The 15,210-nt window shown below is 34.3% G+C and overlaps 1 protein-coding gene across 2 annotated transcripts in view; it reads left to right on the top strand.

The window, feature by feature from the left end:
• The window catches only part of SCN2A (sodium voltage-gated channel alpha subunit 2), a 136,250-nt gene that overhangs the window by 98,724 nt on the left and 22,316 nt on the right, over positions 1 to 15,210 (top strand). For both annotated transcript variants that reach the window (XM_070476116.1, XM_070476115.1), the window contains exons 17-18: positions 1,126 to 1,605; positions 12,134 to 12,254. In XM_070476116.1, the coding sequence (XP_070332217.1) occupies positions 1,126 to 1,605; positions 12,134 to 12,254 (601 nt within the window). The remainder of the gene's footprint in view (positions 1 to 1,125; positions 1,606 to 12,133; positions 12,255 to 15,210) is intronic.

Raw genomic sequence — 15,210 nt, 5'->3', positions numbered from 1 at the left:
GGCAAATCACAATAAAATACAATTTTATTGGTAAATTTCAGATGTGAAGGAGCGGGTCTTTGTACAAATACTAGCAACCATGGTATGGTAACTGAAAGATGTCAGTATAGACTCACAGAATTATGTGTAGTCCTTGTTGGGTCTTATAGGTTTTTGCCTTTCTGAACACCATTGGTTAGACTGACTCATAACTGGTTAGACAAAGGAACTCTGAGGCTCATTAACCGATTAGAAAGATAGAAATATAGCAAGAATGCAGCATCCTTTTCATTGGAGTTCCACTTAAAACCTTTCCAAGGATTCCTCTTCTGTATTATTTACTTTTTGTCTTTGGACCCCTTCAGAGCCGTATCCTTTTTGTCATTATTCTGTCTGTTTGAATGATCAAGGACTCATATACTTGGTCTTATGCCCATGAGAGTGCTCTATTTCTTAGTAAATTTCCTCTTTTTGAGTGTACATAGCAGATTTATGGTCACTAATCTTTTTGCAAACCCATATCAGTGGGTCCTATTTTTGAAGACTTAAGTTGTTAGACTAATTAGTGGTCTGTAACCGTTTCTTTATACTATTTCCAACTACTGTATAAATCTAGTGGCCATGATTTTCTGAACCAAAAACTGAGAGTTTTGATCTGTTGGTAGGTATATATTTTTTCTAAATTGACAAATTATCTAAAGTGCAAGAATAGGTACAAACATAAAAATAAAATAATATTTAAATATAGTGGAATCATCTTTGGTTTAGGAATAAAAGTATAATAAATTATCAGTGTCCTGGAAAACCCAGGTTACATGGGGAAAATATTTAACATCCCAAATAAAACTTTTTTTTTCTTTTTCATTGTATAGTTACCTAAATAGCTAAAATTTTTCATTTGGGATTGAACTTAATATAGAAGTTTTACATAGCAGTGGTTTTAGTAATCTTGCAATGATTAAAATGTAAATAGTGTTAATTTAGTATTATTGGCCGGGTATTTTTTTTCCAGGATAGCTTATCATAAATTAGAAAGAATATCTATTAGCAAAAAGTGAGATGTAAGAACAACTTTGGAAAATTTGTAGTTCAGAGCAATAGAAACAATGGAATGTTTTGATCACCAGCTTTCCTATTGTGTTTTAGGTTCTGAACCTCTTCCTGGCCTTACTCTTGAGTTCATTCAGTTCTGACAATCTTGCCGCCACTGATGATGATAATGAAATGAATAATCTCCAGATTGCTGTGGGAAGGATGCAGAAAGGAATCGATTTTGTTAAGAGAAAAATACGTGAATTTATTCAGAAAGCCTTTGTTAGAAAGCAGAAAGCTTTAGATGAAATCAAACCTCTTGAAGATCTAAATAACAAAAAAGACAGCTGTATTTCCAACCATACCACTATAGAAATAGGCAAAGACCTCAATTATCTCAAAGATGGCAATGGAACTACCAGTGGCATAGGCAGCAGTGTAGAGAAATATGTCGTGGATGAAAGTGATTACATGTCCTTCATAAACAACCCCAGCCTCACTGTGACTGTACCAATTGCTGTCGGAGAGTCTGACTTTGAAAATTTAAATACTGAAGAATTCAGCAGCGAGTCAGATATGGAAGAAAGCAAAGAGGTAGGAATTTCTACATAAGAAGATATTTTGGTATTATGTTTGCTTTAAACCATCCAGACTTTTAAAAATTATTTTCTTTCTATAAGAAAATAGGAAATACCTATTGACACAATTTCTGTGGCAAAATTGGTGATAGATAAATTGACAATATAATAGTATATAGCTAAGCAAATGATAGTTAACTCATTCTTTCAAGTAGTCACCATTCTGAGTTGCTGATGATATTAATATTCAGGTTAATATAAATTTTAAAAAAGATTTAAAATAATTTTTTATTTGTGAAAATTGCCTCAGTTTATCTACTTTCTTCCTTATAATTTTCCCATGATGGTATTTTATTGTGTATACTAGAAAAATGCTTGGTGAGGGGCAATTCCAATCCTCATTTTGCTACATTCTTTGCTCTTATGGAATAACATAAAATGTGATTTTATTTAGTTTTCACAGGCATATTTTTAATGGAAGTATCATTGGGATCTTGGCTTGATATTTACTTGTAGTTTCATGTTTCCTGAAGTAAACAGTTGTTTGAAGGACATGAAGGTAGTGATGAAGAATCAGGTTGAAAATATCTTTAACCCTACTGAGCACAGTGCATGCTGTCTAAATGTAAAATTCTAAATTTTCCAACTACAGTAAGACTCTTGGTAATTTAAAGAATTCTTTGATTTACCAGAAGAGTATAAATACCAGGGTATATTCTTGGTTTATTTATAGATTAATAAGCATATGTTGGGAATAAAGAGAAGGAATTTAAACCCTTAATGTTTGTTTACACAGAAAGCCAGAATTCCCAGCAATTAACACTTTCATAAACAAATAAAAATAACAACCAAAAACAAAGATTCATTCTTTGTTGTCATTTTAATTGATTGGCAGGAAACAGAAAGACCTCTATTATTATTCTCACCCTAAGAATGATGATTTGGGAAAGTTGGAGACACTGAAAGATGTAATTTAAGCAGTGAAACAGTGTCACAAAAATTAGGGATCAGTTAATAAAATTAGAGCAAAAATGTATTTCTAAGAAAGGAATCTTAGATTTTTTAATCAGTTTTATTGTATTTATCCTATATAGTAATGGGAAAAGATGCTATTTCTGTTTGTTCTTATTTGTAAGATAGTATTGCTAATTCAGGGATTAGGTAGAAGTAGGTATTAAACATTAACTTCAGAGAAAGTTTAAATATAATTACTAAAAGTAACATTTAGGTAGCAAGGTCATGCTGCTGCTGCTAAGTCACTTCAGTCGTGTCCGACTCTGTGCGACACCCATAGACGGCAGCCCACCATGCTCCCTGTCCCTGGGATTCTCCAGGCAAGAACACTAGACTAGGTTGCCATTTCCTTCTCCAATGCAGGAAAGGGAAAAGTGAAAGTGAGGTCGCTCAGTCGTGTCCAACTTTTCGCGACGCCATGGACTGCAGCCCACCAGGCTTCTCCTTCTATGGGATTTTCCAGGCAAGAGTACTGGAGTGGGTTGCTATTGCCTTCTCCAGGTAATACCTAGTATTACTTTTGTGACTAGAATTGTCACAAAATAACAATGAGATTCAAGGGGGAAATTTAAAAAACCTTATAGCCTGGAGCAAATAATTGCTGTAATTAGTTGAACTCAAATGTACACTAATAAGATCATTATTTTAAAGCTGAATAATATCTTAATATCTAGTTAATTAAATTTTGGATAGGTGTATTTGGCTGGGCTATGCTGAAATGGTGGGGGCTAATTTCTTGTAAGTTTCTAGAAACTAAGGGTTAGTCACTTAGTGTTTGACTCTTTGTGACCCCATGGACTTCCCTGCCAGGTTCTTCTGTCCATGGAGTTCTCCAGGCAAGAATACTGTAGTGTGTAGCCATTCCCTCCTCCAGGGGATCTTCCCCAACCAGGGGTGGAACACAGGTCTCCTGCATTGCATGCAGATTCTTTACCATCTGAGTCATCAGGGAAGCCCAGACACTAAGGTCAGCATTTAGAAAATAGAATTGGGTCATTAAATTTTAATATGTAGTCCCCTCTCATTATTTTACCTAATAGTAAATATCTCCTTTAGAATAAGGGAGGTCAATTTTTATTTTTAATGTATCTTTAATTTAGTTCAGCTGGCCAAGAATCTGCCTGCAATGCAGGAGACCCCAGTTCAATTCCTGATTGGGAAGATCCCCCGGAGAAGGGATAGACTACCCACTCTGGTATTCTTGGGCTTCCCTGGTAGTTCAGATGATAAAGAATCCACCTGCTGTGTTCAATCCCTGGGTTGGGAAGATCCCCTGGAGGAGGACATGGCAACCCACTCCAGTATTCTTGCCTGAGGAATCCCCATGGACAGAGAAGCCTAGTGGGCTATAGTCCATGGGGTCGCAGAGTTGGATATGACTGAGCAACTAGGCATAGCACAGCACATGTTTAATTTATGGTGTTAATTAAAAATGAATTATGATGAATCAAACATTGAAGTCACCAGTCCATTTAAACCTTTGGCTAAGTTTGAGTATCTTTTGAGGTAGGATAACTTGACATTCGCTATTCTTAATTTTCAGAAATTTTAAAACCTCAAACTTCTCCAAAAGAGCATGTATTTTGCCTCATCTCCAACCATTGTGTTTCACATTAGAGAAATATCTAGTAAGGTGGGGCTTATAGTAGGAAAAATCAAAACTCTCTTCTCAGTTTCTCTTGTAAACATTAGACATTTTCATGTGTTTTCCATTTGAGTTAGGTATTCCAAAATAACACATGTGAAGTCACCGCTTTGGAATGGGAGGCAGAGAGCTGGTCTGCCAGTTGAAAGTAGAATTATTTTGTTGTTTTAGCTGTGGAGTCTTTTCAGTACTTGTGTAGAGATTGCTACTTGTGTTTTAAAATATATCATTTGGTAAAATTTTCATTTATGGCTTTATGTAAAACTTCTTAAATATAAACTCATAAACAAATAAAGGATTAGAGCAATAGTCTAGGAAGGGCCTATGTTCAAGTTCCAATCTTCTGGCATTTTGGTAACGCTACACTAGAAAACAAAAGAGAACTGAAACAAGTATTCAAGAATTACAAATATTCCCACCTGAGATATCTTTTTAGGGTTCTGCCTTCAAGTTAGTTTTGTCTGGTCATTTTCTTAATTGGTAGGGTTGGATTGTGGTATTAAATATCACATGTGAAGTATTAACAAATGGAATAAGATATCATACTGAATGTTTCATACTGAATGATATCCTTTTTAAATGATTTGAAATATTAAAGGAAAAAAATAAAGCACCTTTTAATTTTTGGAATGCCTATAATGAATTAAGGCAGACTAACCGAGTGGACACAAAGATTATTTAGGTGTTTGAACTAAATCCTCTTCTATTTTATCTTTGCCAAATTTGTGTGATTCTTTGACAGCTTTCTGTAGATTCTCTGGAGTATATAATTTTAAATTCATATGGTAATTGTATGCTTTAACTAAAGTTACTGTGACCATATGTAATGTCATTCCTTTCATACTTTTGATTTCAAATGCTTGATTTCTTTTATAGAGTTTTAATAACTTAAGCCATGCTTGAATGATTATTTTTCAAAGTAACATTTACTAGTGCAATGTGGTGACCTTCACTGCTTACCGTTCTTACTTCTCACAGGGGTAAAAGCAAGCTGGAGCCATCAAGAATGCAGCTCTGGTGCTTTTTAACCAGCCAGAGACTCCTGCCACCACTTTTACCCAGGTTACCTAAGCAAATTTTACATATATAAATATAATTAGTTTCTAAATGAATTTTGACTGGCCTGCATGTTACTCAGCTACATTCCTTGCCCATCCATTGGCAGTAAAATAAAAACATGCACAGCTGCTCTTATGCTGAGTCATAAAGCATGGTCAGGCAAGTCTGGCAACCCTAACTTTTAAAAAAATGAGGTAGCTGCTAATTTTCTTACATAGATTTTTATGGAAATTACATTCAGTGAAAAATAAAAGTGCATGCGTTTATAGATTATTTAATTTCATTTAACATTACAGAGTTTTGAACATGCTAAGGGTCTAAAGGAGAAATATAAGGTACTCTTTGAAAAACTCTTCCAGGGCGCTTTCACACCTCTGCCCTTTTCTTAAGTTAATAAAGCCCCATGAGTGTCCTTTGTTGTAATTTGTTGTTCAGTGCCATATTAAATTTTTCTGAAGGGTAATCTGCAAGTTAGAGCAACCCCTTATTCATGTGCAAACTTTCTAAAGGATATTTTAATGTGATAATAATGTAAATGGAATGTTATGTTTTTGCTGCCAGCTGCACTGGTACAATTTTTATCTGCTTCATTTCAGAGAAAATGGTATCGCTCTATTTAGCACTTGACCAAGAGTATTTTGCCTTCAGAATACAATTCTCCTAGAAAATCTGTTGATATTTACCCCTAAAACTCCTGAGAATGAAAGAAAAGGAAATGAATTTCTTTTGTACACCAAAAAGAAAAGATAGGAAGGAAAGAAAGAAGGAACAAAAATAAACAAACAAAAATGTTATAGATGGTATATTCATTCTGAAAAAAGATCTGAAATCTACTTTCTTCATTATATTGCTCCTCTATACTTTATGTTTTTGTCTCTCCTTTGTTTCACTAAAACTTCTGGGAAACTTTCTCTTAAAGAATATTGTTTAAATATATCATGCAACACAATTCATATAGAAAGAAAACCAATATGAGCTCTACTCCTTTCATATTTATTAGATGAAGGGACCTACTAGTCATTCAGCTAAGGCAGTGAGTGTAGGCTCCATTTAGCAGAACTTTTCATTTCCTGATGTTTAAATCACAGTTTTCTACTAAAATATGTTAACCAAATTGCTCAACCCAATTTAATTTGTTTCAAGAAATGTTAATTAAATGCTTTGTAATTTAGACGCAGTTTCCTCTCCTGCCGTTAAAAGCATAAAACAACCCTAACATAAGCACATTTGGCTCTTTGGGTGCAGCAACGATCATGGATTTGGGGGAGCATTTTAAAAAATATTTTGGAACAAAATATTCAGTCACTGGCACTCTATATTCATGAAAGATAATACCCTATATACTGGAAGAATGAGACCAATATCATTAATCATATAAATTAAGACCCCCAAATAAAACAGATACCCATATACACAGTAACTAGAGAGAATTATTTTTTCCTGTTATGCATTAATTCTTCAGAAAAGTATGAAATTTGACTCCTTAAGATAATAGCTTCTTTTCCCTAGTTTCTTAGAAAGAGGTTTCTTAGAAAGTTTTCTTAGAAAGGTTTCTTAGAAAGAGTTTCTTAGAAAGATTAGTTTTCTTATTCTCTGAGTTATTATTGTTGTTTAGTTGCTAAGTTATGTACAACTCTTTTGTGACCCCACGGAATGTAGCCCACAAGGCTTCTCTGTCCCTGGGATTTCCCAGGCAAGATACTGGAGTGAGTTGCCATTTCCTTCTCCAGGGTATCTTCCCAACCCAGGGATCGAACCCTATTCTCCTGCACTGGCAGGCGGATTCTTTGCCACTGGGCCACCAGAGAAGCCCTAGGAGAGCAGTATACTGAATTCTAGGACAGGGAGTCAGAAAGGAGAGAAGGCTGGGTAGGGGAGGTTTGGGTAAGCAGTGGTAGAATGGTTTCAGTAAAAACCCAACTATAATTTTATCCTGGAGAATGTATAAATCTTCAAGGGAAAGTTTTCCAGTGGGATAGTGATTGAAGAATTTTTAAAAAGCTCTAAATATCCTAAACGTAAGAAAAAAAAAAAATTGACCAAACATGAATCTTTGGGACTTAAGGGTTATTTTTGCCATCCCAAGAAAGATATTTAAAACTTTGCTATTTATGGATTACAGAGTTTTGAAATGTGTCTGTTATAAAGACAAAAATGGTTATTTGAATAATGTAATACGATGATAATAACAGTTTTGATTTTGTTTTTCCTTACTAAGAAGAATAATTCCTTTCTATTATTAATGTGTCACTTTAGCCTATCCCATAGGAACCATAACCATCACTTTCATTACTTTGATGTTAGGATTTTTCACATAAAATGACCTAGAATTCCTTAAGTACAGACTAGAATTAGGATCCACATGGAGCAAAGAATTGTCATTCTTGGTGACCAAAATAGATATGGAATACTTGATTTAATCTATATTTTAATTGTCTCTCTTTTTTTAAAAAAAAAAAAATCCCAGTTTCTTTTATTGACTATTGTTTACATTTTCTTAAAAATACTTTAACTTCATAGTAAGAAAAAAGTGTACCTTTGAAAAACTTAATAGAAAATGATGTTTCTGTCCCTTTTCTGTGTTATGTTTTTAAAAATGCTTCTACTTTCTGAGAGAAGGAGTATGAGTTTGGCAGATATCTGGTAATAGTTTGTCAGTGATGTGGAAAGTAAAAGTTAGAAGTATAGTGTTTAAAAATAAGAAATGAAATATTGTAACTTGATATTTATTTATCAGATCATTAAGCAAAATACAATTCTGCCCTGCTTAACTCCTATGGTTATGGTGACCCGGCACTTTGAGGGACCTCGCAGACTTTCAGTAGTGAGAACCATGTACCATGAAACTTTCACTTAAAAAAATAAAAGTTCAGCTAATATTTCACCTGAAAATAAATGATTGCCAATGCCAGGCATAGCAAATAATTCTCTATGCGTGTTTGATTTCTTGACTATCCTGACATTGGAGGACATCCAAATTTAAGGTTTGAGTAGGGAAGGGCTGTACTAATAGTATTCTTCAGTTCACTTGTCTTCCAGTAAATAAGCACAGATGATAATAAGGGAACCTAAACATCTAAATTTTACCAAAGTGAAGAAGAACTGGTTTTATTTCTAAGTGGTTAATTTTTTGCTCTCTTAGTCATGTGGCATTTTGCTGTGAATGATGCCTACGTTGGAAAATTTACAGAGAAGCTTTATTTGAAAGTTATTCTTTTAAGTATATTAGTACTGATAATTCCATATAAATGATGTACATTTGACAATTCTAATTGGTGGATTTGTACTGTAGTTAGAATTAATCGAGATTACAACCTTATCTGAAGCTGAAAGGTTTTTATATTCTTAATTTGATTCGTTTGGATTTTATAGACTCTTTAATGCATTTTAACTGTTTTAGTTAACATATTTTATAATACTATGATATTTGCCTCATGTGATTTTAAGAAAGTCCTTGAATTGATGTTGTCAGGAAAGGTTTTATAAATCAGAATTTCTTGCCTACATCTTAAGATTGTTATTTAAAGTAAGGTTTTTAATGAAATGTCCCAATGTATATTTAACTTTATATTAACTTTATATTAATACATATAAGAATGTGACTATAACAAACTAATACTAAGTTCATGGTCATGACACCTGGGAAGCACAGTATCCCAAGCACTATTCTGAACCTACAATGTTTAGTTACATGTCACATCTACTAAATGTTTTAAATTGATAAAGATTGGCTTACCTCATGAATCATCAAATAGTTTTCTAGGGAATCCTAACAAAGTGGAATACAGAAGACCTTGAATCCAGCTACTAACTCAGTATGCCTTTTGACAAGATAATTAAAGCCACATTTCTTTCTCTAACTAGACACTGGATTGGTTGGTGTTGAGGATTAATGTACACCCTAGCTTTTTAATTTGTAGAACAAGTAAAGGTACTCAAGTATCATGTAACAGGCAGATCCTGTGCTGTTCCACTTGAGGAGGAAGATGGAGAAGGATGAGATTGCCTTTCCTTAGAGAGGTTCCATTCACTGCTGAATTGTAGATCCATGTACATAGAGTAGAAAGAGAAAAGGCATTGTCAAAATGAGTTAGTGTCAGTTTTCCTAATACTTTCCTAATACTTTCCAGAATTAATACACTTTATTTATTTCATAGTTTATATTATAGTTTCATCTTAGGTCTGATTAATTGGAAGCCTGTTGTTTAGACAGCTTCTGATTCTAAAGGTCGTTGGTCATTACTTACGCAAGTTAGAATGTGGAAGAGATTTGTGTTTCTCTGTACTGACGAGAGAATGTTATGTGTATTCCCTTGAATGTGAATGTAAAAGATAGGAGGTGTTAGAAGTAGTTAGTGGTAGGATAAAAGAGTTCCTGAATTGGGCATTCATTCATTTATTCAATGAACATCTATTAAACACAAGCATTAGTGATAGTTCCTAGGGAGGCAGAGATGACAAAAGCATGATCTTTGCTTCAGAGGGTTAAATCTGATGAGATACATATTCTAGAAACACAAAACTTTTATGTTGCACCTTTAAAAAATAATCTGACCTCTAACTATACAAATGTCTGACTTCAATTAGAAAGATATCTATTAATTCAGTGTCGGTACTAAGACACCACACTAAATGAAAGGTATTGTAGTTGATGTTACAGAGATCATCTGGAAACTTTTGAATATTTTAAACCAAGATTCCATGGAATGTTGTCTGGTGACTTCTGCTAGTCACTATCAAGGACTAGCCTTCATTCTTTTATGAAGAAGCTCATTCATTCATTCGTTTTTGATTTTTTAAAATTAATTTTAATTGAAAAATAATTACTTTACAATATTGTGATGATTTTTGCCATACATCAACATGAGTCGGCCACTGGTATACCTTTTTCCCGCTATCCTGAACCTCCCTCCCACCTTCCCTAAAGAATATTTATAGAGTACCTGAGCTGTATATACCTAGCACTGCTGCAAGTTCTGATGCAGCCATTCACCAGTATGGAGCGCTCTGAAAATGGATCATCAAAGAAATTCTCTAGTGAATCCTGGCAAAGTGGGGTACAGTAAACCTAGAATCATCCCCTAATCCCTAACCAACCCCGTAATTGCAGTGTGATCCTTTTCCCTGAAAAGAATGTTTTCCATTTCTTGTTTGGGCTGTTTGTAGTTAGATTAGTTATAACTATGCTTCACTTATTCTGATTACTTATGTCATGTTTCAATATCCAGTAAATAATATGATCAATATTTCAGGTCCCAAATGCAATAACATCTTCATGTAAATAAGATTGATAGGATAATTTAGCTATAAAGGATAGGAAATTAGAAAAAGTCATGTAATATTTCATCTTAGAATACTGTATATTCAAATTGTAAAAACAAAGATACTATAATTGAGTATCTGTCCAATGTTGTGATATAATTGGTTAGTAGAAAAAGAAATCAATAAACTTCAAGTGCCTTATAATATGTAATCCTTAATTTTAAATGGTTTGGTTGATTTTAAAAATAATCCTAAACTAGTTTTAATGGAGGAGACCTATGATATTTATGCTTCTATCAGTGGTATTGTTAAATTATACACAAAAGTATTTCTGTTATATCTATAGTGTGTATAAATATTTTTACTTTATCCACACCACTATGCCAAGGAAATATTTTATATAAAGAAAATTATTTTCAGAAAATAAAGGAACCAGCTTCTTAGGGAAATCCATAGAATCCTTAGCCCAAATATAAATAAAATGTTTCCAGTAGTACTGAGCAGAACATCTATTTTAGAATGGGTTCAACATACTTCAGTGTGCATTTTATCATGTGCTTACCTCATCCCCTTTATAAAGTAGCTCCTGTCAGCTCAGCCATCTCCTAATGTTATGCACTAATAGTAATAACATTGTAACAGGTCCGAGAATGCTGTGGCCCAAACTACTCTGATTCCATGTGGCACTCATACCTGGCCCTGTGTCGTTCCTGCAGCATTTTAAGACCGGGTTAAAGACTGGATCCCTTCATTTATGCTGACCCCATGAACGACCTGACTTGGCTAACGTTTGTTGCATTTCAAGATTTAAAACAACTTCTTTGTATTATATTTTTCTTTCGGTGGTATTTGATTTAACTTAAAGGAAAACAAAACAGCAACCAAAGATTCATTTCTGCCTTTATTACCTGGAGAGGTAAGAGTGCCAGAGTAACAAGTAGTTTCCAAATGCACAATGAAACACGGGAGTGCATTGGCCAAAGAGAATGCAAACAATCGGCTCTTGCTATAAAGCTAACAATGTGCTGCTCTTTTCAGAATTAGAAAATTAGAGAATATGTTTAATAACAACCAGTGGTATATGTTTTCATGTCAATGAAAAGTGGATAAATTTAGACTTTGCTGTTTATGTGCGTTTGATCAAATCTTTTCTGCATTTGACATGAAAATACATTTGTGCAGCTTCCGTTGGTTGGGTCACAATTTTAGAATAAAACCAGCTAAACTACTTCACAAAAGCAAGATCACAGACTACCATACAACTCTGGCAGCTTATTTAAGCTCTGCATGATTTTATTTCAGAATCTCTCTTTATACAGGAGCTTAATCAAAGATTACTTAAGTTGTTAGCACCACATTTTTAAAGGAAAAAAAGTACTGTGGTGCTGTATCTAATCTTGTGACCCCCCACCTCTACCAAAGCGGACTGGCATCATGTTTAAGATATTCTTAAATTACAGATCAAGGAAATGAATACAGAAGACTTAAGGGCACGCCTTTGGAATTTTTATATTATAGATTAAAGAAACTATTTTAAAAGCTTTTCTGTGGAATTGATTTTCAGAAGTTAAATGCCACTAGTTCATCTGAAGGCAGCACAGTTGATATAGGAGCTCCCGCTGAGGGAGAACAACCTGAAGCTGAGCCTGAAGAATCTCTGGAGCCTGAAGCCTGTTTTACAGAAGGTAAGGAACAGAGCATGGACGCTCCTTAGACCTCTCTCTGATCTAGCCGTCTCTTCTCTCCGTCTCTGGCTCGTTCTAATCCTCTATAGGTATCCAGCAACTGTACATTTACTTGTTTGTTGGTTGCTTTTTCTATATCAAAGCATAGATGATTTTTGAAAAATTAAGATTTAATTTATGGCATCAGATCCAGTTTTCTACTTTTGTGAATCCTGTTCTACTATAAGAAATGCTGCTGACTATCTGGGTCTTTTGGTGGCCTTGTAGAATCTTTGATAGGCGAGAAAACTAAATCATGCATCTCTCTCTCTACCTTTAAAAAATAAAAGAAAAAAATTTAAGTTGAAGGAGTAATTTACTGTTTATGGTTTTGTCAGGTTATAATGGTACAAATTGATTAGTTTACATTTAAAACTGTCCATGAATACTCTGCCATTTGATATCAGAACACATTCTTAAATAAATGTGGTTATGTTATTAAAAAGGAACTGTCCATGAATAACAATTACCTGTATCTGTCAAGGTCAAATATATCTTATTTATTCTGAATGATACTAGATAATCAATAATGAAATATCAAAATATACTGAGTGATACAGTATGGGGCACTATGTCATTGTAGTAATACTAAAAGGATTTTGTGAAGAAAGCTAAAATTATGTTTTTTGAGGTGTGGATCAGTTATCTCTGGAACAATAATAATGTGTACCAAAGCACACAAAACTTATTATATAATAAAAAACGCATCTTTGCTCACAAGCCCATGGCTGGCAAGATGATCTTGCTGATCTTGGTTGGGATTAGTCATAGGGCTGAGGTCTTAGATGAGACAATTGCCTGACTCAGCTCCATCCACACACTGGCCCAGGCTTGTCCTCATGGTGAAAAAAAAGGAGTGAGAGAGGAAGCCTAAATGCCAAGCACTTATCAATCCTCCACTTACATCAGGTTTTCTCAGTCCTGTTCACCAAAGCAAAAGTGCCAATCTAGATTCAATGTGGGAGTATACTACAAACAAAGAGGCATAAAATATTAGTGCAATAGCACAGACCATGACAAATCTCTATTGTAGGTACAGAACTGTTTCTCTAAAACCCTAGGAATCACTCCATCCTTAACTCATTTTTTGGTTAATATCTATTTAATAATTCATCCTATATCTTAGCCCCAAATTCAATACCATATAATAATTGCTTAAACAAAAGTTTATTTTAATAATGATGGTAGTAATGCTATTTAATTACAACTAATTCTAGAAATGTTCCTTCATTTTCATTTCATTTAAGAAGATTAAAGCTGTTTAGTTTGAACTTTAAGCTAATTTTAAAAATATGTGGTTATGCAAGTGTCAAAATTGATGTCAATAGATTTAAGAGTTTTGCAGATGAGTAGGTTGCATATACCTATTGCTTTTGGACTTGAATGCATTAGAGAAAACAAATATTTATGTATTCATTGTCAATTTTTAAATTATTCCAGAGGAAGAGATATTTTTTCAGCATAAGTTATGAGGGAAGCCACTTTTTTCCACTCTTTCCTCCAAAATTCTGCATATATTTCAATGAAGTTAGTTGATTTTGAAAAAAAATGATGACTTCACAGAACATTCAAGAGGTTAGATATATCACAAAAATAATTTATGTAGCACTAGTTGTTATTCTTTCCCAGACAATTAGCTTATTTTTAGGGTCACAATATATTAATAATATTTATGGTAATATCAACATTTGGTTTTTGTGAAGTTAAAAAACATTTCAGTATAAAGCATCACCAACCATAACATTATAGAAAACAATAATAAAAAATACTTAGACACTCACCACCAACCAACGAGAAGATAATGGCACCCCACTCCACTATTCTTGCCTGGAAAATCCCATGGACGGAGGAGCCTGGTGGGCTGCAGTCCATGGGGTCGCTAAGGGTTGGACACGACTGAACGACTTCACTTTCACTTTTCACTTTCCTGCATTGGAGAAGGAAATGGCAACCCACTCCAGTGTTCTTGCCTGGAGAATCCCAGGGGTGGGGGAGCCTGGTGGGCTGCCGTCTATGGGGTCGCACAGAGTTGGACATGACTGAAGCAAGTTAGCAGCAGCAGCAGCACCAACCAACTTTAACAGTTTGAATATTTTTGTTGTATTTGCTTCAGGCTTTTTAAGAATAAATCAGATACAGATTTGACCCCTTTTGTACCCTTTCCTTATCCCATCTTTGCTTCCCTCTCAGAAGTGAACCAGTGTCCCAAATTTGGCGTTTATCCTTCCCACTAACATTGGTCTTTTTATATTGAACAGTATTTTTTCATCTCATATCCTCTTTAAGGGAAAAAAAAAAACTAATTTCAGTTCCATCTAGTTCATTACAACAAATATTTTCAAGGCATGTTACTCTTCTTAATCCTTTGGGAGACAGAACTATGAAAAAGACCACCCTCAAAGAAACAAGAAATATATGCTACTTATTTATTACTTGAGAAACTAATAATATTTAAGAGGAACTTCATTAAATTTTCATGAAACAAAGTATATGATCAGGCTGACATTATAAAGTAGCATCTGATAAATATCTGTGCATTAAAATATTATGCTTCTTCAAAATGAGGTTTCCGTTTTTCTATTCATTGAACAAGAGCTCTCTGTCATAGTTACACCTCTATGTCAGAAATCTTCTCTTTCTCACACCCCAGGGCCCCCATATACATGTGCTGCCAGGTCCTGTCAACTTAGTAGACTCTTTTGCCCCGATCATTGTCACCACCATCACCCTTGTTTTCACTTTCTTTCATGTTACATTGACTGAATCTCCTAGACTCCTGACCACTTGTCCATCTTTTGTCTTCTATCCATCCAATGCCTTGTATAGGCATAGATCATTCTAAATCAATATTCTCATCTGGCAAATCTTCATAACCCCAAATAAATCCTTCAGTGTTGTCCCCATTAGGTAGCACACA

Source organism: Odocoileus virginianus, chromosome 13, assembly GCF_023699985.2.
Source record: "Odocoileus virginianus isolate 20LAN1187 ecotype Illinois chromosome 13, Ovbor_1.2, whole genome shotgun sequence".
NCBI lineage: Eukaryota > Metazoa > Chordata > Mammalia > Artiodactyla > Cervidae > Odocoileus > Odocoileus virginianus.
Note: the sequence above shows the minus strand (reverse complement) of the source record. Positions and strands in the feature narration are given on the sequence as shown.